The sequence below is a fragment of the Sceloporus occidentalis genome, unplaced genomic scaffold, assembly GCF_023333645.1.
Source record: "Sceloporus occidentalis isolate IW3139 unplaced genomic scaffold, rSceOcc1.0.p SCAF_5, whole genome shotgun sequence".
NCBI lineage: Eukaryota > Metazoa > Chordata > Lepidosauria > Squamata > Phrynosomatidae > Sceloporus > Sceloporus occidentalis.
The window spans coordinates 118,807,991-118,833,607 of NW_028316985.1; the positions used below are offsets into that span (position 1 = coordinate 118,807,991).

General features: G+C 40.7%; 1 protein-coding gene across 1 annotated transcript in view; it reads left to right on the forward strand.

Moving 5' to 3' along the window:
- The window catches only part of KIT (KIT proto-oncogene, receptor tyrosine kinase), a 105,255-nt gene that overhangs the window by 54,518 nt on the left and 25,120 nt on the right, over nt 1-25,617 (forward strand). Inside the window, exons 5-9 of the mRNA XM_089527220.1 lie at nt 3,826-3,985; nt 7,585-7,774; nt 10,093-10,208; nt 19,263-19,377; nt 25,372-25,565. Of these exons, the coding sequence (XP_089383346.1) occupies nt 3,826-3,985; nt 7,585-7,774; nt 10,093-10,208; nt 19,263-19,377; nt 25,372-25,565 (775 nt within the window). The remainder of the gene's footprint in view (nt 1-3,825; nt 3,986-7,584; nt 7,775-10,092; nt 10,209-19,262; nt 19,378-25,371; nt 25,566-25,617) is intronic.

Here is a 25,617-nt window from a genome sequence, read left to right on the forward strand (position 1 = left end):
AGCGGTGTCCGGCGAGGAGGCAGAGGGGGCGTGGCAGGAAGCTCCGGACGCCCGGCTTTATGCTCACCGCTCTCACCTGGTGAGCCTCCTCCTTGCCTTCCCCCCAGATGTCCCTTAAAGAGCCCTCTCCCGGCTGCCGCAAAACGCCAAGGCCAGCCTAAACAGAGTCCCGCAGCGGTGCCCTTTCCAGTCCATGGGCGGCACTCCCAGGGCAGTGCGCAGTTGCGCACCTCCGACACCCCAGGAGGAGGCCGCCCGGCAGAAACGCGGCTCTGGCAGCGGTGTCCGGCGAGGAGGCAGAGGGGGCGTGCAACCCCCAAACAGGCAACTGTGTGTTGAATGTGACACAGGTTTTGCAAAACAATATAAAGGCAGAGATGTATGTTAGACATGATGATCAGGGGAGAAGTAGAGCTGCCATGGTGGCTTGGGGATTTTGGTAGTTGCATTCTTAAAATAAACATTATTAGGCTTCAGGGTCTGAACTGTCAGTTTGCATGTCAATGTTACACATTGATCTTGTACATATAATTAAAAACCAAAGCTTCTCTATTAAAAAAAAAGAAATTAGATAAAGAGCTAGACATTCAAGATGAGGATCTTGAAGGCCTGAAGCAAATAGTTCTCCCACTTGAACCCTTTAGATCTCTGATACTGAAGTTCCCTAGATTTCCTTGCTAACTTGTTCCAATAGCAAACCAGACTGTATGTCATGATGTTGTAACTCCTGAAGTTTGTCATTTGTTGATTCATAATAGTCTCAGCAGTTTTTAACCCTTTCCTCCTTCAATCGAAAGAGGCGGGCCAGAGTTGGGGGGAGATTAGGGCTAACAGGAACGGCAAGGCTTGGTAGTAGAGATTAAAACTATTCAAACGGTTTCATGCTCCTAATGTGATGGTTACCCTGGGAATGAAAAAGGCTTGCAGTTGAACTCAGAAATCACTGCTCTCATCGTCATCATCATCATCATCTATTATTTTCAAGGAGAATCCTTTGATTGGCTGAGTTCTGCATGGGTTGGAATGATCTTTGGGTTTCTCAGGCCCTGTACAGACTGGCAATTTGTGCCGACCCGTGGCCAGAGTCAGGGCACAGCGTCGTGATGCTGGACGCCCCAACTCCATCACCAGGGCATCACGAAGCTGTGTGCCATTCTAGACAGTGCGTGGCATCATGGCACGACTCCACGCTGCATCCACATGATGCAGCACCAAAGGGGCACCATACTGCCGTGTTGCTGTGGCTGTGGTGCCCTTTGAAGGGTGCAAAAAGGAGCTGCTTTTTGCCGCTGCTTTTTGCATCCTCTAGAGGCCAGATCGGGGCCGCGACATGAGTTTTCCACGGCCCTGATCCAGCCAAGAAAGGGGTGGCTACATGCTGTCCCTTAGGGGCAGTCTGTATAGCCCCTAAGTCATTAATGGCAAGCAACAAGTGTGTCAGAGAGACTGAAACATGGCAGAAGGAATCATCATTGCAAAATAGTTCTAGGGGGCCCCACCTGTGCAGAAAAACAGTTTCTGTTGCAGCCGCTCCTTTGAGGTAATGATTCAGCTGTCTCTGAATCGTTGTTGTGTCGCTTTAAGTCGTTTCAGATTCATGGCAGCTTTATCATGGTGTTTTCTTGGCACGATTTGTTCAGAGGAACATTGCCATAGCTTACCCCTGAGGATGAAAGCATGTGACTTACTCAATGTCATCCAGTGGGTTTCATGGCCAATCTGGGAATTGAACTCTAGTCTGCAGAATCATAGTAATTGAGAGATTATCTGTGGCCTGTCTTATAATTTGAGCGCATGTGTGTCATATGTGCCTAGAAGTTGCCTGTCGATTTGTGGTGACACTATGAATTTCATAGGATTTTCTTAGACAAGGAATACTAAAAGGTGGTTTTGCCATTTTCTTCCTCTGAAATCTAGCCTACAGCACCTGGTATTGGCATGGGCAGTCAGGGACAGGGGATGAGATGGGACACAAAACCTCCCAATAAAAGTGCTTCTTACCTTACTGAGTACAATTCACTGTTAATGGGGGTGATTAGAATACATAATCAGCAACAGGGGTGTGGGTAGAAAAAAGATTCACGTGGCATTGTAATGCTAGATAAATCTCATGGCCTTGGGAAAAATATGTCCTGGGTAATGTCTCTCTAGAGTCCTAGATGCCATTCTCTGCTAATCCAACACCCCTGTCAGACCTTGAGTCTCTTAAGTACTTTGTGTGATGGTAATTTCCAGATCACCCATTCAAAGCACAGCCTCATTGGCAACTGTCAGATATGGGCCCTGCAGATGGGACTTCTGGGATACTTCCAAGATCATTATAAATTTTTTATTCAAAAACTGGTTTTTCATTTGTTGGCTTCTTATGCTCATATTTTGCACCTTTTGGCCCTGCATTCTCTTTTTCATATTTGTGTGAATAAAAACCTAGCAATAATATTTGCATGAGGCATGGGCAAGTTTCTGAACTGGAAATGAAGAATTCCAATAAAAAATTGTCTTGAAACTGTGTAGGATAACACTGGTAAAACTGATATCCACTAGAAAAACCGTAGAGCTTGAAAAACAAATTACTTTGGAGAATGAATATTGTGGTGATTGATTGATTCTGGGAGTTGGAGTCCAAAAAAGTGACCCCTCTCCCCAATCTCTGTTGGGAGCCCTGGTGGTGCAATGGTTAAATTCTGATACTGCAGCCACTCACTCACAGCCAAACATCCTTCCAAAGTCACTAAAATTACTACCCAGCTTGTTGGGGGCAATTAGCTTACACATTGTAAACCGCTTAGAGACTGCTTAGCTCAGTATGAAGCAGTATAGAAATGTAGTTGCTATTGCTATAGATCAGGTGCTAGCCTTAGAAATGCATGCTCCCTCCCTGCAACCTCACGCCAGTTGGAAATCCTTACTTTGTCACCTCAGCACTGTGGGGACTGTTGCATCATCTTTCCTTTGCTGAGACTGTGGGGCTGGTTGGTTAACAAAAAAAAAAAAAAAAGAGCTGGTCCTGCTATTAATAAGTGTGAGATAGTAGGTACTAGAGATGTGGGCGAGGAAAGGGATCAAGTTGTTGGAAGATACAGGTATGTGTGCCAAGTGGCCTTCCTTACATTCCCTAAGCTCACCTGTTCTTTACAGCTTGGTGGAAGACACAGCCCCTTCCTCCAATGTCAGAGTAAAGTTCTTCTATATATAGAAAGGGATGTGTGCCATCTTGTCTGTTGTCTCAGGCAACAAAATGTCCTGGGCTAGTCCCAAGTCCTGTCCTAAGTGATGCAGCTGCTAACCAAGGCAGCCTTTTCTCCTTCAAACTGGTATAGTCTCACCCCACTGCTGTGAAGTGGCTCTGTTGTAAGTCTTGCTCTGCCAGTGTGACCTATGTCTTGTAATAACCTGAAAGGGCACAGCAGAAAACAAGCTGTAGTGGTATCCTTGCTGATGAGATAATATTGGAAGGAGAAAGACTGCATTTATCTGAATAAGGACAAACCTCTTATGAAGTTATTACCAGAAAAAAGGCAGAATACCAAGGATGTAGGAGTGGATCTAAAGAAAGGAAGTAAGCAGAAAAAGGGGTGTGTATGTGTGCGTGCGTGCATAGTGCTCTATGAAGGACATTTTTTTCTTCCAGAGAAAGCTTTGAGAATGTCGTTGTTTTGTATGGAGAGGTTCCAGTGACATGTTTGTCATGATGGCTTATTATTCTGGTTTTAAGTTATGAATATTAATATGGTGAAGTTATAATTACATCTATTTTTAATTTATCTGGGAAAGATGCTGTGTACACTGTATCTTAGATGTTAATTTCCCCCCCCTTGCCAACAGAATCTTACAAGCAGAAGCAAGAATGTGGGTGATTATGGATATGAACGAAAATTAACGCTGAGCATCCGTTCAGTGGGAGTTAATGATTCTGGAGCATTCACGTGCCAAGGAAGCAACCCTTTTGGAACATTGAATGTCACTGTAACCTTGAAAGTACTAGGTAAATAGTAACATTGAAGACGTGTAATATTTCTGCGCCAGATTCTATGATTCTATATGTATTTTATGTATTGTCCAGCCTATTGAGGGTGAAAGGGAGAAAAAAGGAAGATCATTAGAGATATGTATTGTTTATTTTTAGTGTTATGCTTAAGAACATATTAGTTATACAGCAGCAACCTTGAAAACAAGATTGTGAACAAAAAGCACACACCCGGGCTGTGATATACACATTGTATGCATTTATGAAATGCAGATAAAACAAGTTATCCAGGTTTTGTTAGAGTTATAATGAACACAGAAGTTACAAAGAACATTAATGCTAACTTGAAAAAAAATACTGAATTGAATATAATTCTAACTGGATTAAAAATATATTGAACATTATATCTTCTTCATACTCTGTTTTTCACATAAAGCTCCATTTGTTATAGGCAGGAGAGATTTTTGTGAAGGGTGGTGCATGTATTCTTTTGTGTGATATGCACTATTAAGTCTGGAAGCCTTGAGATTGCTAAATGTATTTTACATTTAAGTAAACCACTCTGAATCCTGAATGCTAGCACACAATTGGGTGTTATATTCATCAGATGTGGACAACTTCAGCAGGTCCTGGTCCAAAGTCTTCCCCACCCCCAGAACCTGTTGAGAAATATACACTTCCACTCAACTGTGCACTGGTGAAAATCGGCCACAGAAGTAAAAATAAAACAAAAGCACATAGTTGAAAAAAAATCTGCGTAGGAGCTGCATGTTTGGTTTTAAAAGAGAATCACTCTTCTCAGAGGCTTCCACAGGAACAATTCCCCATGTACTTTGTTTTCATCCTTGAACCAGAAAATAGAATTCTTTTATGCCACTGCCATGTTCCTGAATTTTAGCCAGATGCTTCTGAGTGGTGTGAGTTGGTGCAAGACTGTATGCATCTGTAAGCTATGTCTTCCCACTCTTGCAGAAAAACCTCCTAGTGACTGCTTGTTTTTGTGTTCATAGATGTTTTATATAGTCATGTACAAACCAAGTTCAAAATGAAAATAAAATGTAAACAGAATGCAATGATAGATACATTACTGGAGAATATGGTTATCAATGGCTACTAGCTACAAAGGTATAACATTACTCACAGCATTAGAAGCACCATTCTTCTGAAGACCAGTTGCTGTGGCACATGCGTAGAAATACCATGTGCTCATGCTCCCTTATCGACTGTGGAAGCTGAATGATGGCCTTGCCCAGCAAGTTTCATCTTATATTCTTAAACATGATAAAAGTGTTGCACAAAGATGTAAATGAAAATAGTGCTAACATAAGCACTTGATAGTATTTACAAATCTTTCCATATTTAAAAAGTGCACAAAGTTATTATTATTATTATTATTATTATTAACCTTTATTTATAAAGCGCTGTAAATTTACACAGCGCTGTACATAAAATCTTTTAGTTAGACAGTGATACACACTTTTCTCTCATCTATAAAAGCCCTTGCGCTTACTTACGGAAACTCAGTAAAACTGTCTTCTAGGTAGAGAGGGATTATAAGATTGTACTTTCATACTGAAGACCATAGAACAGAGTTGGGCAATTGCAGTGGGTCCAGCATCTCCTTCCACCTACAGCTTACCTCTGGATACACTGCAGGCAGTAACATATCCATTCTGAAATACTGTATATACTCATGTATAAGTCTAGAAATTTTGGTCAAAAATTGACCCAAGAAATCTTAGTCGACTTATCCACAGGTCAGTGTAAGTACTGTACTTTAAGTCGTGTGTGTGTGTGTGTGTGTGTGTGTGTGTGTGTGTGTATATATATATATATAGAACCATCCCCTGATAAAAGGGAAGTGTGTAATTAACCTGGAAGCATCTACTCTCTCATCCATCCAGCATTTAATGTGAGCACAAACAGATATTCCTGCTGGAATTTTTAAAGTTCTTTGGCATTGTTTTCCTTTGCTTCATAGATCCTTTGTTACGTGCCCCTAAATTTTACCCTCAACTTATCCATGGGTCCATAATTTTGGCCCCAAATCCTGTCCTCAACTTATACATGAGGTCGACTTATAGTCAAACATATCCGGTAAGTAGTGTCCAGAAGTCACTTTTAGTATCCTGAAAACTTTATTTTGTGGGATCAGAACATGGTACAGGGAGGCACACACCTGGCTTTATAGGAGAGTCCTTTTTTAAAAATGTAGAAAATAGAAATGCTATTTGGGATTCGAGGCTGCAGAATTGATGTGCAGCCTGCCTGCCACTCTGGTGGACCTTTTTGGAAAGTCTAACCTCATAAAATGGTTGCTGTGATTGAGAAGAACTTGCCCCCTGCATTAACATGTTATTTACTTTCTGAATGGAGAGCCCATGAAATAAAGCCTTCTCTGGTAACTGAGCAGGGAGGAACGAATGGGAGAAACTGCACTTGGAGATATGCTGGATTGTGTCCAAAGAGCACATTTTAGTGTGAAAGCTTTGATTTCCAGGTTCACTTTAAAGCCTGGTCCATTGTTTTGCAACACACACTCCAGATTAGTTCCGTCAAGAGCCATCAACGGTGCTTATGTTGTGCTGTTTATTAACATGCTTTCCTGAAAAGCTGCCCCAGAGTGCTGGATTCCTGACACATAGTACTTTTTAAATATTAAAATTACCATAAGTGCTAAACTGATGAGGAACATATTCATGTGCTGTAATTAGCAGGAGCATTTTGAACATGTCTTTATCCATAATTGGCAAAAAGGTTTTCTCGCGGCAACCCCCACCCCTCCAGTTTCCTCTGCTTCTTAGATGGTGTTATTTCACATTAAATTAGCACAGTCCTGTATGGTTGTTCCAGTGATGGAACTGCTTCCACAAGTGGAACTAGGACAAGAGGCAATTCCCTTTCCCTCCAGTATCTGCCCTGTTCACATTCCAAATTTGCTCCTAAGGATTAGGATACTTTTCAGGGTATGTTAGGGCAGGAACAGAAATCTGCAGTGAGCAGGAGTGGGAAAAGTTAGTCACATCATTCTAGTTGTCAACCACTAACCTAATGGTGGAGTTAAAACTTTAAAATGATCAGATGGTTTTCTATTAATTTGTACTGTTTTGGTTTTTATTTTATGGCTGCTTCTTTTACCTTTTAGTTGTAGGTGGTTTTATTATTTGGGTGGTTTATTATGCTACATTGAACTTTATTGTATTTATGCAGTTGTTTTTGTTTTGTGAACCAAGTTAAATTTTGAATATAGGCCAAAGTTAAATAAAGTAAATGCATAAGCAGATACATAAATTGAGCCATAAGTTCCATAGATTTGAACGACCCAAGGAAAGCAGTGGCTGGATCCATACAATTGTCTGTACAGAAGGGAAGAATCTTTTGTGAAACATGAAGAGTTACTGCTCTCTTCATTCAATAAAATGTCATTGACACTCACTCTTACCTTCAAGTGATAAGGCTTGCTTTTCTACACATTGCAATATATGACATACTTTTGCCAGTAAATTTACTTTCTGACATTGACCTTGATTTTAATTATATGTGCTTAGGGAGAAAAACTGAGAAAGATTCCAGTGATTTTTTTTTTTTAAATAATGGTTTCCTATTTCAACCCCCAGGTAAAGGATATGTCAGTTTATCAACTTCCACAAACACAACTGTGTATGTCAATGATGGAGAAAATGTGGGTTTAATAGTGACCTATGAGGCATATCCCAAACCAGAAGACGAAATATGGATGTACATGAATGACACCTTGCAAAATTCATCTGATCATTATGTGAGAGTCACAAATATAGACAAAAACAGGTAATGTAAAAAAATATGGTACAACCAAATATGCTTTGTTGTGGCAGTTGGGGTCCCTTTTCCAGAAGAGAAGGCACCATAGAAGTTTTATAACAATTCACAATAATCTTTAAATATGATGTATAAAAACTGAGAGGGCAAAGACATGTCCAGCCTTCCCTACTTTTCTAATGCTCAAGAGTCTGCAGACCTAATTGATTTGGCCCTTTGTTTCTTCCCACAAGTGGACCTCTCTTTCATTCTACTTACTTTTACAGAAGTAAGAGTAGCAATAGGATCAGTCTAGCTGACAAATACTTATACATCCCACAACATCTGTGAGTCCCATACTTATCATAGGGCCCAAACAGACAGGCCAAAATAAAGCTGCTTCAGGTCACTTTGGAGGTGTGCTGTTTAAATGACACACACATCTTAAGAGGCCAGAAGTTGCGCCAAAGTTGCATTCTAGTCCTTAGGACTGGAGCATGGCTTCTGGGCTCTTAAGATGTGTGTGTCATTTAAACAGCATACCTTCAAAGTGACCCGAAGCAGCTTTATTTTGGCTTGTCTGCTCGGGCCCTTAGTTCCAGAACAGTGTTATGCCAGAGCCCAAGGGACAATGCTGACTTTTTTTTTTTTTTTTTTTTTGAGAGCTAAAATAATTGTTAGGAATGAGTGGCTGCAGCCAATTTTTGGATCACTAGTGAACCTTCTTGAATGACTAAACTAAGCTCCAATACACTGTTTCCTTTGTCTGAAAATTCCTGAGGCCCTTTCACACCACACAGTTGTAGCTCTATGATCCCACTTTAATTTTCACAGTTCCATTGTATGGAATCCTGGGATTTCCAGGTTTTTGGGGGGGTGTACTTCGAATTCTCTGTCAGAAAGCTGTACAGTGCACCCGAGCCATATATGGTTGCACTATTTGCGGCTTTCAGCTTACACTGAAACTGCACAGCGGCCATGCCGCAAGCACGAACCCCAGTATATCAAATGGGGCTCGAGCATATGCATTTTGCCTTACGTGGGGGGTCTGGAATGATCCCCCGCATAAGGCCCACTGTATTGCATAACCAAACTATAGACCTCAGGATTAGTCATGGCAGCAAAAGTGGAACTGTTGTGGCATAATTGTGTAGTGTGAAATGGCCCTAGGCTTCTACTCTTTAGAAGCAGAGTGCCCCAAAAAGGTATCACTGGCCCAATCCAGATGGGCCTTTGCGGCGCCCCTGTCACGTGCTAGGGGTTGGCTGAGGGCACACCACCCATACTGGGCTTATCCCCAGCACATGACGAGGGTGTCAAAATTGCGGCACCCTATACACACGGGCTCCGCCATTTTGACGCAACGAATGCTTAGTGTCCACACATCATGCCCCCATAAGGACATCACAAGTGTGCCATTGGTGCACTGCAACGTCCTTATGGGGATGCAGAAAGAACCTGTTTTTTGTGGGTTCTTTTTGCTGCGCGAGGGAGTCGCACGGTTTGTCTGCTACGGCTCCCTCGCGCAGTAAAACAAGGTGTGGGCAGACCGCCCTTTTTGGGCAGTCTATATACCGCCACTGTTTTGAATTTTGGATGTTATTGTGCTTTGGTACATGGCCATATATACATTCACATTAGACATATGGGGAGCTACAGGGTGTATCCACAATGTACAGTCATAGCAGTTTGAAATCACTTTGCTATGTAAAATGCTGTGTAAAGTTTAAAGCACTCTATAAATAAATGGTGGTAATAATAATACTAATTATAATAATAACTATTAATTGCTGTGGCTTAATCCAGTTATTCTCAAACAGTGGAGCAGGACTCTAGCAGGGTGTGTGTTATGTGCACAAGAGTTGTTCAAGGGGAGCACAAGACTTGGAGGCCCTGATTTCCCCCCTTCTCTTCCCAACTTTTTTTCTGTCCTGGAGGGGAGGAGGAAGGCAAGGAGCAGCCACATCTGCCTGAGGGAGGAGTAGGAGGGAAGTTTGCTGGATTGTGGCCTCTGGCGGCAACCCAAGCTGCAACTACTTCTTTCTTCGCCTGTCCTATCATTGCCCAGTACTTGAGACATCGCTGCAGACTCAACATGTTCACACACCTTCAGTATCTCTCTCTCTGTGTCTGTGAGTGACATTTTGTCACTTTGTCACTTTCTCTCTCACACACAGTAGTGCTCTTTTTCTAATTTTTTCTCTCAGATATGTTCATTCACACAGTCTCCCAAACAAATGCGCTCTCTCTCTCTCTCACACACACACACACACACTCTCACACTCAGTCACACTCTTCACCTCTGAGTAGCATGAGTAATAAAGCTGCACTTCTTTCTCCTGCTGTAGATATTCCAGTGAGCTTCACCTTACTCGACTGAAAGGAACAGAAGGAGGCATTTACACATTTTTTGTGTCCAATTCAGATGCCAACTCCTCTATAGCATTCAGTGTCTATGTCAACAGTAAGTAGAAAAGAGCAGCCCATAGTATTTCTTCATCACAGATCATAGCATTTAACAAAAACAATGCATAGTAAAGTGCCACAGTTTCTTAATGTCTGAAGCCTGGTTTGCAAATTGGGAAAAGCCTCAGGTGTGTGCAGTCTTCCCCTTCTTCCTCCTCTGGAATAAGATCCCCTCTCACTCTTGGCATTAACCATTGTTTAGTATTACTGTATATACTGTATATACTCATGCATAAGTCTAGAAATTTTAGTCAAAAAAATTGACCCAAAAAACCTGAGTTGACTTACATTAATGTAAGTACTGTACTTTAACCCTTATAAAAAGAGAGCCATCCCTTGGTGAAAAGCAAAAGTGTAATTTGTCCTGAAAGCACTGACACCCCCCCCCCCCCCCGCTTTCTCATCCATCCAGCCTTTAGTAGGAGCATAAATGGTTATGCCTGCTGGTATTTTGTTAAGTTCTTTGGCATCATTTTCCTCTGCTTCATCCTATAAATTCTTTGTCACATGCCCCTAAATTTTGCCTTCAACTTATACATGGGCCATATAAAAAAACCATAGTTTTAGCCCCCAAACTTGCCCTCAACTTATACATGAGGTCAACTTATAGTTGAGTATATATGGTACATTCTGTATTCTCTCAAAATTATGGTTTCCAATTTCTTTTCTCCCTTCTTAGCATTAACTTCTTAGCCATCAGTTTCTGTTGCCTGCTACCAGTATTATTGCAGAACCTTCTTCTTTCACCATCTTTGTATTAACTCATGTTTAGTATATGCCGTGTTCTCTCAAAAGTGGTTTTAGTTTTCTTTTACCTTTTGACATCAATAGTGTTTTAATTTGATGTGCTTTTTTCTTAAAATGATGTTTTGCAGATTCTGATAGGAAACTGGATTCTGGAAGAGCATAGGGATGTATATTTTTCAGGGTTCTGCTGTTTGGAAACCATAAAATCATATGTCTATATATGTCCTAGTCCTATAAATGTTAAGTTCAATCTTGATATTTGTAAACAAGTATATCTTGCTGTATACAAAACTTTTAATTCATGGAATATATTTCATGTCATTTTAAAAGGTTGAGAATTCCAGAAATTTGGGTTCATACACTATGCCTATGGTGCCTAGTCTCCAGAATATGACATTTTCTCTTCTAAATTTATGGTGGAGTCATATTGGGTTTTACTTTTGGATACTTCTGATTGACAGTCAGCCAATTCATTTTTATTAGGAGAGACTTGTAGGAGAAATCCTGAGTTTCTCCAGTAAGGGCTCATAAGGAAGATCTGCTTACTCACCCCAGCACAGCTAGTTCACACTGGCTAGGGAAGACGAATGGGAAGTCTCACCAGGCCCTTGAGGCCACTGGATTCCTGTATTTTGTTTTATTTTTATGTTTTGCTTGTTGACAGCAGTCTGGGGTGTTGTGGAATTAACTAGGAAGAGTTCCAAGGCTGGCCTGAGAAAAGAGCAATTATTGATCCAGCTGATCCAAAGATGCTTTCTCATTGGAAAGCCATGGTTTGAAGTTTTCTTGGTACCCCTGTTGTTGATAAAATAGATGGTGGCAGCTTTCTGATGTGGTATATCCCCACCTTTCTTTAGGAGCCAAAGACACTATTTTGCCATTATAACCACTCCAGCCATCATAGCTGAGGACTGGGGCAACAAATATAACTATGGACCGAGACAGACGGCCCAAATGTGGTGTGGCAGCGGTGATAGTAGGGTTCCAGACCGCGCAGCAACTGCACGGTTCGGAACCCTACGATGTGCGGACAGGGGCCGCCATCTTGGCATAAGTAACGTGCAGCTTCCCCACGTCGCTTACGTCACGAGTGCGTCATGACGTAACCCGGGAGGTGCAAAAAGAACCTGGAAGAACCAGGTTCTTTTTACTGTGGAGGGACACTGCATGTTTGGCAGCTGCAGCATCCCTCCCGAGGTAAAATGGGTGACTGCAGGCCTCCATTTCGGGGCAGTCTGTACTGCACCTATATCACATTCTTAGAAATAGCAGCTGGTGAAACTCACCTGGTGTAAACATTTTTGTAGATATCTGATTTAGTATGAATCTTCTCAGTGCATCTGTCATGCTACTTCTCACACTAATACTGGTTGGAAAGGTCCTAAAAGGAGCACCGCCATGATTCCCCACTCTTCATGCCTTGAGGCAGGAGTGTGTGTGTGAGAGAGAGAGAGTTTCCCAGTCTGATTTTAAAGCCTTCTCTTCCATCAAAGAAACTCCCCTTTCCAATCCGATGTTAAAACCTGTCCTCCAGCCCCAGGGAAGTGGTATTAGGTGGTCAGGAGAGATCCAGAGAAGGAGGGGCAAAAGTGATGTTTCCCCCTTTTCATCCTTTGTTATAGCCTCCTAAGTTTTCCTCTTGACTTATCCATGGGTCATAATCAAAATCCATGATTTGATCCTGAAACTTGCCCTTGACTTATACCTAAAGACGATTTGTACATGAGTATATACAGATTTTTAGTATTATTTTTGTATCCAAGGTTTTTTTCAAGGGCTGCCCATGTTATCCTTACAGTAATTAGATCAGGCTGACCCATGGGTAGGGAACATTTAGCCCTTCTTTTCATTTGGACTACAATTCCCACAGTCCCTTAGCATTCTTCTGAGGCTTCTAGGGGTTAATTCAAAATATTAGAGAATACAAAAGGATTCCCACTGGGTAAAGGATAATGATTGATCTAAGATGGCAACATTATACACTTCATGGATGAGCAAGGTTTTGAATGGATGTTTCCTAGTCCAGATGCAACACTGAGAGCATCATTGCAATCAAAAGGGTACAGTTAACAATGTTATCCAAACTTGGGCCAGTGCTAGCAAGTGTTTTGCCCTCACAGTGCCACATTCTGAGGCTTGTTTTACAGGGGCTTTTTTGATGCACTCAATTGTTCTTAATTATCCCCTGATGCATAAAAAGAAAATGCTAATGGATATATATTGCTAACTGCTTCATCTAGAACAAATTAATTATTGAATGTTTCATTAAGCTGTTTTGCATAGTTCCATCCTCTTGTCAATAATCAGCCATTAACTGCTTTAAATCTCTAATTTCATTACTTTATTAAGTGCTGTTCAGATACCAGCAAAAGAGATTCCAAGAGAGCTTAAAGAAGTGACTTTTTCTTTTGCATCTCAATAGTCATTGCTTCAGCACCATTGAGACAACTTACATTACATTTATTGCCAATTTATTTGCCTTTCTAATTGTTGTTATGTGCCTTCTAGTCGTTTCTGACTTACAGCAACCTTAAGGCAAACTATCCTAGAGTTTTCTTTTCAAGATTTGTTCAGAGGGGTTTTGCCTTTGTCTTCCTCTGAGGCTGAGAGAGTGTGAATTGCCCAAATGTCACCCAGTGGGTTTCTATGACTGACTAGGGGTTCAAACCCTGGTCATAGTGCAACATTCAAATCATGATGGCTCTTCTTCCTAATTAATAGAAATAAATATGTATGATTTAAATATATATGTTTATCCTGTAGTGTGCCAGAGAAGCATGTAAGTGTCAAAGTGTGGCTTGCATTAGTCATATGATTTGCCTCTTGAGTGAGGGTGTTTTAAATTTTTGACAGGAAATAAGTATGGGACTGCTGATCTGGATCAGGGCCCTGGTAAAAGAGGAAGAAGGGCTTTGACATTTCCCCAATATGTTGAGCACCTATCCAGATATCAAATGACCCACACTTGCTCCCGTTAAATATTGGGCTCTATCCACACTGGCTCTCTTTTGTTTGAGTCTGGCATCTCTGCCCCTTTTAGGTTGCTCTAGTTTGTTTGGCAGATAGGAGTGCCAGAAAAATCTCAGCTCAGGCTTGAAAACAAATTTCAAGGGTTTGTTTAAAGTCCACCCCAAAGGAGAGATAAACTTACACAGTCAGTTTATTAGGGACCCTGGTTTCATTTCAGTCTCTTTTGGTTACTCATTTAAATTTGAATCAGAGCCTGAAAAATGAGTAGGAAGGTATCCTTAGCAAAATCTCTCATGGGTCATCCCTTTCATCCTAAACTCGGCAGTCCTGAAGAGTGCTATTGTTACGTGCCTTCAAATTGAATCTGACATATAGTGACCCTGTAACAGGTAAGATTTATTCAAAGGAGGTTTGCCATTGCCTTCCTTCTCTCTTGAGAAAGTGCCACTTGCCCAGATTACTTTTAGGCTGAATCTGCACTGCAGAATTAATGTAGTTTGACATCATTGTAACTGCCGTGGTTCCATGCTGCCGTGGAATCCTAGGATTTGCACTGGAAGTCTCTAATAGAGAAGGCTAGATATGTTATAACACTACAGATCCAAGAATTTCATAGCATTGAGCCATGGCAATTAAAGCAGTGTGAAACTACATTATTTCTGTAGAGCATCTTCAGCCTAAGTGGGCATTTACATCAGTGTGGGTCTTTGATAAATTCCAATGTAAGGAAAGTAACATAGAGTCTTGTGGCACCTTTTAGATTAACACATTTATTTAGGCATAAGCGTTTTGTGGAACCAATCCATAAGATTTTCTGCTATTTTTGCTGTGACAGTTTAACATAACTTCCCTTCTGTAAATTGATCTTAATGAGGCATTTTAAAATGTATTCTGAATTTAAGAAGACTTTCACTCAGAGAAGATATGCAGTCTGTAATACATCAGATTTGCTGCCAAAGCCAAGAAGAATATAGAGTAGAAATTAGATCCTGGGATTACAATTGCCAAACTTCCTTTAACTTTAGTGGCAGTGCCCCAAACAGAACCACCAATGTTTTGCCCTCAGTTGTTCTTGTAGCGCGATATCAAAAAGTAAATAACTGGCTCACACCAGGAGCGAATGCAATTAAATAACAAATTGAGAAGGGATATAGTACATATGAAAAACAGAAGCAGCCTGTGATGTACTACCTCTGTAACTTTATGTAGCATAAGATCAGGCTACAAGAGTCATACAAATAGTCAAAACTATCTTATGGTGGGACATGGGGAGACTAATTCATGACTTTGATTGTTTGAGAGTTAAATAAAACAGTTGAAAACTTGCCTGAGGCTCTTTTCCCTGACTCTCCCTCTGACCAGGATGTGTCTGATGGTTATGCTCAACACACAGTTGAATGATGTTGCAGATAAGCCCTGGCAGCTTTTCAAAAGGGGTGGTTGGTTTGATGTATTGAGAGGAACACTGTGTGCAAATACAGGAAAAAAGGAAAGAACGTTTTCAGTTCTGGTAAGTGATGAATGTGTGGATCTTTGGATCTTGTGAGACTGAAACTCTCACCAGCCCAGCCAGAATAAGCAGTGGTGGAAAATGATGGAAGTTGCAGCCTAGTGGCATATGGAGAGCCACAAGTTGGTCATTTGTGCATATGTAGATAGTAATAAAAAGAGAATATAAACTAGTGCCCTCCATTTCAAAGCCTCATAAATGACCCAGATACCTGAATGTCCCAGTGACAGCAGACCTGCAGCTCTGCTAAATAATATTTAAGTATATTTATGAATTTGCAGTATCTACAGGGGCATAAATAATACTAAAAACAACAACACTGCCTACCCACAGGTTATCCAGATCTTTGAAAAATTGCTTTGGAGGAACACAGCTTCTCGAATCCTCCAGACAGCATGGTTACTGGTCTTCTTGGCTGTAGAAGTCCACAAAGTAACTTCTCCAAGCTTTGGGCTTCCCATATTCTTGACAGAGAGTGGGATTGGCCACCTAGTGAATTCATGGCTCAGTTAAGATTCCAAGTAGATATTTCCGTATCTCATACTGTCACCATTTGTCTCCTATGGGAGTCACAAGTAGTTTATTGGGGAGGGGGGGGGGTCTATTGAATCACCGTCATGTTTCTTTCTAGTAACCTGGGAGCTTGTACCTGTTTCTTTGTCCTTGTCCCTAAGGGCTCAGTGATTGGATCACGTCAGGTCTGGATCCCTTTTCCAACAAGGGATGGGATTGGACATTTCTCACAGGGCTCCTAATGGCAATGACAAACATTGCATTGCTGTATGGAACTCTTGCTCATGTCAAGGTGAGATGGTAGAAAAAGTTAGGGTTTTTTTACTATAGCTCCCAGAAATGGTTAGCAATGTTGTTATCTGGGGGGGGGGGGGTAGTCCAAAAGGTAACTTTTCTGAGCTCTTACAAATAACGGGGTGCTTATGATTTTTCCATGTGTAATTTTCCTTTGCATCTGTGGATGTGAAATGGCTGTGTCAAGACACATATGGGTGTTACCAAGTGATATTGGCTAGAGATCCTGTTATAGCTGTCCAACTCCTCCATTAAATAAATCCTTACAGGATGTTAGGGACAAGTTTGTTAAAAGCCTTTCCTTAGTGTACCTGTTCTTTTGAATGCTTTTTTCAAAGACGGCTAGCATAAATGTCTGTAAATCCTCTTTATAGCTGCTGTCTTCCCTCGGGCTAAGATAATAATCGTTTAAACACATCAGTTCTGTGATTACTTAAATGTAATAGAAGAAAGCATTGGAAAAGGAAGCTGAAAACCATAAACCTTAGCAGGTGGAAATGCATATTTTAGATACATAACAATGTAACAAACCATTAATCTTCATCCCACTTAATCCAGGGAAGGGGAACAAGAGGCCTTTCAGCAGTTGTACTGAAACTCCAGTGTGTCCTGGTGAGGAATGATGGAAACCAGGATCCAGTAACACCCAGAGAGCCATGGGTTCCACATTCCTGATCTAGAAGTTAAACTAATTCTACTGTTTTGGAGGATCTGTGCCAAATACTCCAAATACAGGAATTGCTGAAGCTGCTCTTAGCATTTTGAAGAGCAGTGTATAAATACAAAGAAATAAATAAAATGCTCCCCCATTCATCTAGTTAGGCAGAGAGAGAGAGATTCCAACATCTGGACAGTTACAAATTGTCCACCCTAATTTAATGGAAAACATTTTAAAGAGATGGGATGATTGCCCTGAATTTCTTTTAAATTCTCAACTCTGCTTCTGTTAAAGGCTGTGTAGAGAGCTAACAGCTCCAGGCGACAGCCCTGCTTGAAATGCTTTTATCTGCAGAATGAGAACAGTCTTAAATTAGGCTGGTATGCTCCATACAACCACTTCGTGCATTTAATCACAACCACTACTCGTTTGGCAAGTAGCTGTTGGTGACTTCCCTGACAGTGGGATGTCTGGCTCCAGGTTTTAGGTTCAGCACCTTGGATAGTTCCTTTATAATCAGACAGAAACCTAGAATGGATATTTCACTGTCATGGGAGCCACCAGCAAGCACTAACTCTCAGCTGCAGAATATCAGTAGGAGTGTGTGTTTGTGTGTGTGAGACAGAGAGAAAGCGAGAGAGAGAGATCAACTCTTCCCTCACATTTCTCTCTCCTCAAACTGCAAGCTACTTCTAACATAAACACATTGAACATCTGTATTTGGAAGCCTAGTTAGGGTAGAGGTAGCCATAGAAGAAGAAGATGCAGTGTGTGGGAGATGATCAAATGCTCACTCTGCTGCTTTCTGACTCTCTTTGCTCCGGAGAGTAGCAGCATCCAGGAGTTCAGTGCACAATGGAACAAGATGTTCTGTCTGTTGAATGCTGTTGACCATTCCTGTTGGGGTTAAGTATGTGAAATGCTTTGAGTACTTAATGAAAAGGGTAAACATTCTTAAGATGAAAATTAGGTTCCTGATTTTATATGCAGTGCAGTTATGTGCGAGAGTGGAAATTTGCGGGGCAAGGGGACTGCAGCTCCTAGAATACCACAGACAACATAGCCACTAACCATGCTTGCTGATAGGTTGCCCTGGGAGCTGTATTCCAACAAAATATTTTTTCTAAGTGCTACAAAAAAAATTCTGAAGTCAGGTTCAAGGGTTTGAGAGCAAAAAACCTGGAATGTAATCTAAAGAAGTCAGAGGTGCTCCTAGTAAGTCAAAAGGCAGATCAGGAGTAAGGTGCCCCTTGTGCAGGATGGAGTTACATTTCTCTTGAAGACACAACTTCATAGCTTGGAAGTACTCTTGGATTCAACCCTGAGCCTGGAAACTCAGACTTTAGCAGTAGCCAGCAATGGATTTGTGTAGTTAGGACTTGTGCTGAAAGATGTTTTATCCAGCTGTGGTGACACATACCTAAATCACACCCCTTTTGGATTATTTTAATGTGGTTTACATGGTGTTAGAGGGATGTAGTGGTTTACTGGTTAAGATTCCAGTTCTGGGAGAGGGCTTTGAGGCTCTGGAATTACCTTCTTAGGCTGCATCCACACTGCAGAAATAATCCAGGTTGACACCATTTTAGCAGCCATGGCTCAGTGCTATAGAATTCTGGGATTCTGTGTCAGAGAACTCTGGTGCCACAGCAAACTACAAATTCCAGAATTCCATAGCATGGCAGTTAAAGTGGTGTCAACCTGGATTATTTTTGCAGTGTGGATGCAGCCCTTTTTTTGCAGTCCTTCTGTTTGCAGGTCAAGACTTTGTGTTTTGACAGGCTTTTGAGAAGTGATTGCTTACAGAAGGGACATCTTTAAGATTGTGCTGTACTGTCTCTTTTTTGTTCTTCTTTTATTTATTTTAGTTTAACTATTGTAAGCCACTTTGATTCCCAGGGCTGTGGAGATGATCAAATGTGAGTATATAAATGAATTAATTAATAGCAGATTCAGAAGTTGATGTGGTTTGAGTATCAGACTAGGACTCCAGGATATGGGGTTTAGATTGCTGTTCACCCAAGGAAAGCCACTGGGTGACCTAGGGCAAGTCCCACTTTTTCAGCCATAAAGACCATCGCAAACTTCCTCTGAATAAATCCTGCCAAGAAAATACTATAGTATGGCTGCCGTAAGTAAAAATCAATTTGAAGGCACATAACAAGATTTAGAATGTGTAAATGTTACCATGATAAACATGGCTTATGCAGAGGTACAGAGGTGTGCATTCTTAGGCTGGTGCCTTAGTTAGATTGCACATTTTCAACATATTATTATCTGGTCAGGAGTATGAATAAAATAGAAATGTACAATAACATAGAGGCCCAAGGAATAACCCTAATCTGCCCATTCACTTTCAGCCAAACCAGAGATTGTCACTTCAGAAAGACTTAGCAATGGCATGCTTCATTGCGTGGCTGCAGGGTACCCTGCCCCTACAATAAACTGGTACATTTGCCCAGGAACTGAGCAGAGGTGAGTGAACAAATCATTTTAACATGTGTTAGGAGTAGATTAAAGTGTAATACATTCTTATAAGCAGTTCTATGAGTTTTAATGTGCGTACTTCATGATGGTCTACAAAATGGTTTAGCTATAGCAATGTTTTTCACAGGAGTTGTTTGAGAAGCAAACAATTGTATTTGGGGGGGGGGGGGGGAGCAGTGTCTTCCCCTGGAGCTTGTCAGCAACTTCTGATGCCACAGAAGTTATTCTCTCCATTGAGATGTTCTTTTGGAAAATCACATATGTTCAATGAATGCATGGGGGTTAAGAGTTGGATTTTGCTCATTAACCCCACTTTTGATGTGCAAGGTAACAATGCATAGCTGCAGAGAATAACCTATGTATGTGTGCACTTGTATGCATTGCATACATAGCCTTTTCAATCTCACTTTAAACATGTGGCCAGTGGTGAGGCGAGTAGGTATGGTCCAGTTTACCACTCACACTTTTACTGAATATGTAAAAGTTGTCTGCACACATTCTGTGTGTGTGCACACGTGCACATCTTCAAGACACCTATTCTTTATTGGGGGGACGGCAGCTACTGAATCACGGTTATGCTTCTTTTGTCCTAGCTGCAAGACAAGATCAGTATCCCTCAGGGGATTGGGTTAAGACAAGCAGTCTCTACTGGTTAACACACCCACTCTGTAGCTAGCCTTGTTTTTCAGTAAAACTCTCGGTGGGTTTGCTTCCTTTACTGGAAGAAGTCACTATAATTTATGACTAGCCAGTATGGGCCAAATGAGACTTTAGAGGACTTACACCTATTTACAACCATGCTCTTCTTGGCCCTAATTATTTAACCCTGTAGAATGACAATTACAAAATAGCTTCTGTGTATGGCTATTATCTTTTGGATTTATCATGTAATAACACAATTTTCCAGGACACAGGGTAATTAGATTTCCATTTACACAGAGTAGCTTGTATGGTAAATGTGTCTTGTAAGCTTAGGGAAAAGAAAAGAATTCACTACAAAAGTAATTACCAAGTTTCTAAGATGATTGTATATATTTTCAGTGCAGGTAGAGGATATGCAAACAAGATTATAAAATACTTCCTAATTTGACAGTGTTCTGGATCTTATTACTAGCAGATAATTCATTTCCTATCTGAATCAGTTTTCAAAAATTATTTTTCCTCCCCTCCACCACGCCCAAAATATGTATGTGTCATCAACAGTGGCAATGGCAGCTTTTCTCAAATCGGTATGAATGTTTTGTTTTACAGAGATTTTGAATTGTGGCATTGCAGTATAAAACAAGAAAAATCATAGCAGACTTTGAGCAGTGATTCCTAAGGTTTTGTCTACTCACGTTTAGTCTACAGTACCACTGTTTTGTCTGCACCACGGATCTAGAGCTTGGAAAAGTTACTTTTTGGCTTATAGGTTCCAGAAACCCCCAGAGGGATTAGATTCTAGGGGGTGTAGTATAGAAAAGTAATATTTTCAGAGACAGTTCCTAAGGGAGGTCTCATACTGTTCTGGCTGTGTCAATTTGAAAATCGTTTTCTTTGTTGTGATGCAGGCTCTTTAATTCTTTTCCACCTGCCTGTCAGACTTCACTTTCCCCAAAACCTTTTTGCTAATGCATACTGGTGCAAGGAATTGTATGGAGCTACTCCCATGATCCATATTGCTGGAACTATGTGTGTTTCCCAGTGACCCTGCTAAATATTCCTGCCATTGCAAGAGGAGAAGCCCATTTATGGCATAGCAAAATGGATCATTCCTTGGGACCAGCACTGTGGTTTCAGTCCACAGGATAGAGTTCTGTGCTTCGTTCACTGTCCTGGTGTATTTGCTTCAGCTTTTGCTAGAATAGCAACCTTTTTATTTCAGATGAACTGTCACAAACCTATGTTGTGAAGTAACGAAGCTACCAGATAAAGTGGATTTCACTAAGAAGGGTGTTGGGCTATCCCTATCTGTAGATTTTCAAGGAGGAGCTGGGTAGCCATTTGCTCAGCTGCAGCAGGCTTGATTTCTAAGGTGGTCTGTAAAGCCACTGCCAGCTCTGTGCTTCTAAATCATTACTACCTTGTCCAGCTGAGTACTTTTAAAGTTGTTCAGCAGAACACTGTCACTGAAAGTTTCCCAAACAACACAGTGTGACTCAGAGGACAAACAAGCAGTGAAATGTGCCATCATTTATCATAGAATCACAAATTTGGAAGAGATCTCAAGGACCAATAAGTCCAACTCCCTGCCATGCAGGAATATACTATCAAAGCACCCACAACAGATGGCCATCCAGCCTCTGTTTAAAGGCCTACAAAAAAGGAGACTCTGCCACACTCTGAGGAAGTGTGTTTCACTGTCAGAAAGCTCTTCCTAAAGTTGAGGTGGAATCTCTTTTCCTGTAGTTTGAATTCATTACTCCATGTCCTCGTCTCTGGAGCAGCAGAGAAAAAGCTTGCTCCATCCTCAATATCCCTTCAAATATTTAAACAGAGCTAATGTTATGTTATGTTAGATGGGCTCCTTCAGGCAAGACAAATGTGTCAGGAAGTTGTGGTATTTGTGTCTGTAGTTCTCAGACTGGAACAAATAAATCCCAAGCTACACGTGTGCAAAAATAGTTGTGGCTTGTACCTGATCTTTGAGGTTGGGGAGTGTACCCACAGTAATTCATATGGCAACATGTGCTGTGGTGTTTGCATACTGGTTGAACTTTCTTTTCCTTAACTGATACTTCCATTTCAAGGTAAATAACAGGAAAGGTTTAAAAGAAGATTATCTTTCCATTATCTTCTTTCCCCCTGTATTCTCCTTTTTCACCTGTTTCTTTAAAAAAATGTTTTAAAAACATGCTATAATGTGATCCAGCAGCTAAGAAAGCCAGTGCAATTCTAGAATTCTAGATTGCATCAACAGGAGTATATTGTCCAGATTGAGAGAAATAATAGTACCACTCATTCTGCTTTGGTCAGACCACACCTGGAATATTGTATCCAGTTCTGGACACCACAATTCAAGAAGAATGTGGACAACGTGGAGAATGTCCACAGGAGGGTGACCAAAGTGTTGTAGGGCCTGGAAACTACAAGGACTGGAAAGCTTGTGAAAGTGGCTTAGGAAACCCTATGAAGAGTGGCTTAGGGAGCTGGAGTGAATCTGAACTATTTTGTCTGCAAAGTGTCTTGCAAATTCTGCACAGCAAGAGATATATTAAAATTGCTAATAGGTGGTACTATACACCACTGAAGTTGAGTAGGGTATATAAATTAGGGAGCAATAAGTTTTGGTGATGCCAAAAAGAAATTGGATCTTTGTAATTAAAAATATTGAGCTAAAATCCATATAGCGATACAGAAGATGCTAAGGATAAATTATCCATTAGTACTGGAACTTTACTTATTTAATATGGCATCGCTGATTTAAAAAAGATTAAAATAAATACTGCAGGATGATATTATATTTAATAATAGTGGCAAGACTGACTGTTGGCAAAAAAAATGGAAAACAGAGGATCAACCAAGCTCTGTCAAAAAGTTAATGAGCTGAGGGAGATGGATAGATTAACCTTCATGTTAAATAATAAACCACTTCAGAAAGTAAAAAGAGACTGGTTTCCAATCGTGGAGCACTGGAAGGAACTATTTTTTTTTTTTTAAGAATTAGTATTACGTAAAGTTGTAGAGCTGAGACTTTTTGAGAGAAAACATACATAGTATTAGGCAGGAGGTCAGAACGAATATGGAAAGACAAAAAACACAAAAAGGGTGGGGGACAAAGGGAAGGATCCATTAAACTAAGGATCCTTTTCTATGGAAATAAAGGTGAATTCAGATAAGGACTGATTTGTTAGATTGATGGGAACATGGCAAGCGAGAGAACTAAAGATGTTAGCTTTACACAGGATTAAAAAGGAGATATATGAAAATAATGTAGGAAGTATGTTAAACTGGATAACTGAGATGAAATGGTCTTGGGAGAGAGTACTCTATGGAGAAGAGAAAAACTTAAGGAAGTCATATCGGCAAATATGCAATATAAGGGTGATATCAGTTATGTTTATGTGTAAGACCGAACTTGTTTTCTGTTGTATGTGAGCAGTACAAATATTTTTTAAAAAAAATATTTGAAAGGGTGTCATATTTGGGATGAAGCAAGCTTGTCTTTTTGCTGCTCCAGTGAATAGAACCTAGAGCAATGGCTTCAAACGACAGGAAAAGAGATTCGAGCTCAACATTAGGAAGAACTTCCTGACAGTAAGAGGTGTTCAACAGTGGAACACACTGTTTCAGAGGCTGGTAGAGTCTCTTTGGACGTTTTTAAACAGAGGATGGATGGCTCTTTGTCTGGAGTGCTTTCAATATATACGCCTGCATGTCAAGGGATGTCCCTTATAGTCTCTTCCAACTCTAGGATTCTTTGATTCTAGAGCTGTACCACCATAGCAGTTCAGTGCATTCATGATGTAGCACTTTTGCACCATAACATTGTAACTCTGAGGAAAAGAATTAAAAATTCCAGAGGGGAAAATTTGTAAACATACATCTACAACTCAGCTTCAGCAAACTGCAGCACCATTGTTTGTGTGTATGCATGTGTTTTTTTTTTTTAAAAAAAAAAACTTTGGAAAGCCTTTGTACAGATCCAAAAAAGCATTACGTCCAAAAAAGATAACAGCCCCCCTCCCCCGGAAAAGGACACACTGAAAGACAAAACCAAAGGAACTGTATTGCAAGATCTTGTGCTTCTTTATTGCAAGAGCTCCTGCTTTTTAGACCAATCTTAATCTCTGGATTATTGTAATTTTTCTGAACATTTGCCACAACAGGCTGTGAACAATTTCTTGATTTGTTTTTGTTTTCTCATTGAAGATAATTTTCATGCTAGAGAAAAGATAAATAGGATAAGTCCAAGAAATCTGGAATCACATTTTACACAAGATATAGAATGAAAAGTTGTTGTTGTTGTCATTCTTGTTTGTTTGTTTGTTTTGTAAGCATTCAAGTTGTTGCCAACTTACAGTGATCCTAAGGCAAACCTATCATAGGGTTTTCTTGGCAAGATTTTTTCAGGGGGGTTGTCTTTGCCTTCATCTGAGGCTGAGAGAATGTGACTTCCTCAAAATCACCCAGTAGATTTCGATGGCCAAGTGGGATTTATAGTCTGACACTCAAGTCACTACACCATGCTGGCTCTCAAGAATGAAAAGTAGTTGCTGTAAAAGTTGTTGATTGTTTAACTTGGTGCATATTCAGTTGGATCAAGAGCAGACTTGTTGAAAGGAAAGTGATTTAAGTTTGAAACCAGCAATGTACTGGGGGGAGATAGTGTTTCTGAATCAAGTTTCCTAGTTTTGTGACTCCCCTATAAAACCGGAGTCTGAAACCCAGGTTTGATGATGGTCTAGGATTCCTGGCTTGTATAAGAAGAGTATATGAAAACTCAGGATTCTAAAGTAGACTCTGGGATGCTGGAGTTCCAACCCTCAGCACTGAGTTCTGAACAGGAGAATGGATTGGATATCATGGTTGGAATTCTGACCCGTAACCCCAAGGAAGACTTATTGTTTAGGACAGTGATGTCCAAACTCTGGCCCTCCAGGTGTTTTGAACTTCAGCTCCCAGAATCCCAAACCATTGGCAAAGGTGGCTGAGGCTTCTGGGAGCTGAAGTCCAAAACACCTGGAGGGCCAGAGTGTGGACATTGCTGGTTTAGGAATAACAAGCCAGGGTTCAGATGTAGCACTCAGATGAGTTCTTACTTGGTTAGCTAGTAATGCTTACAACAAGATGTAAACAGGATTGGTACAGCAGTGTGTTTGAACACACTTGCATGAATAATAAACTAGGATTCTTCAAAATTCTAGTTTGTCATGTACACAATCACAGCTAATGCTTAAAAAGAAAAAAAAAGACATTAATGGTAGAAGATATACATGGAACATGTAGCTGATTACTTGTCTGCCAGATTTTTTTTTCATCCAGGTAACTTATTTCTTCCAGGTGTTCAGATTCACCAAATATTTCTCCAGTGGACGTGAAGACCAGATATAATGATTCACCTTTTCCTTTCTTTGGAAAGATAATTGTTGAAAGCACCATTGATGCCAGCATATTCAAGAACAATGGCACAATCACGTGTGAAGCTTCCAATGCCATTGACAGACGCACAGCTTTTTTCAACTTTGCAGTCAAAGGTAACAGCAAAAATGGTTTTTGAAACTTCATTTAAATGATATGTATGTACTT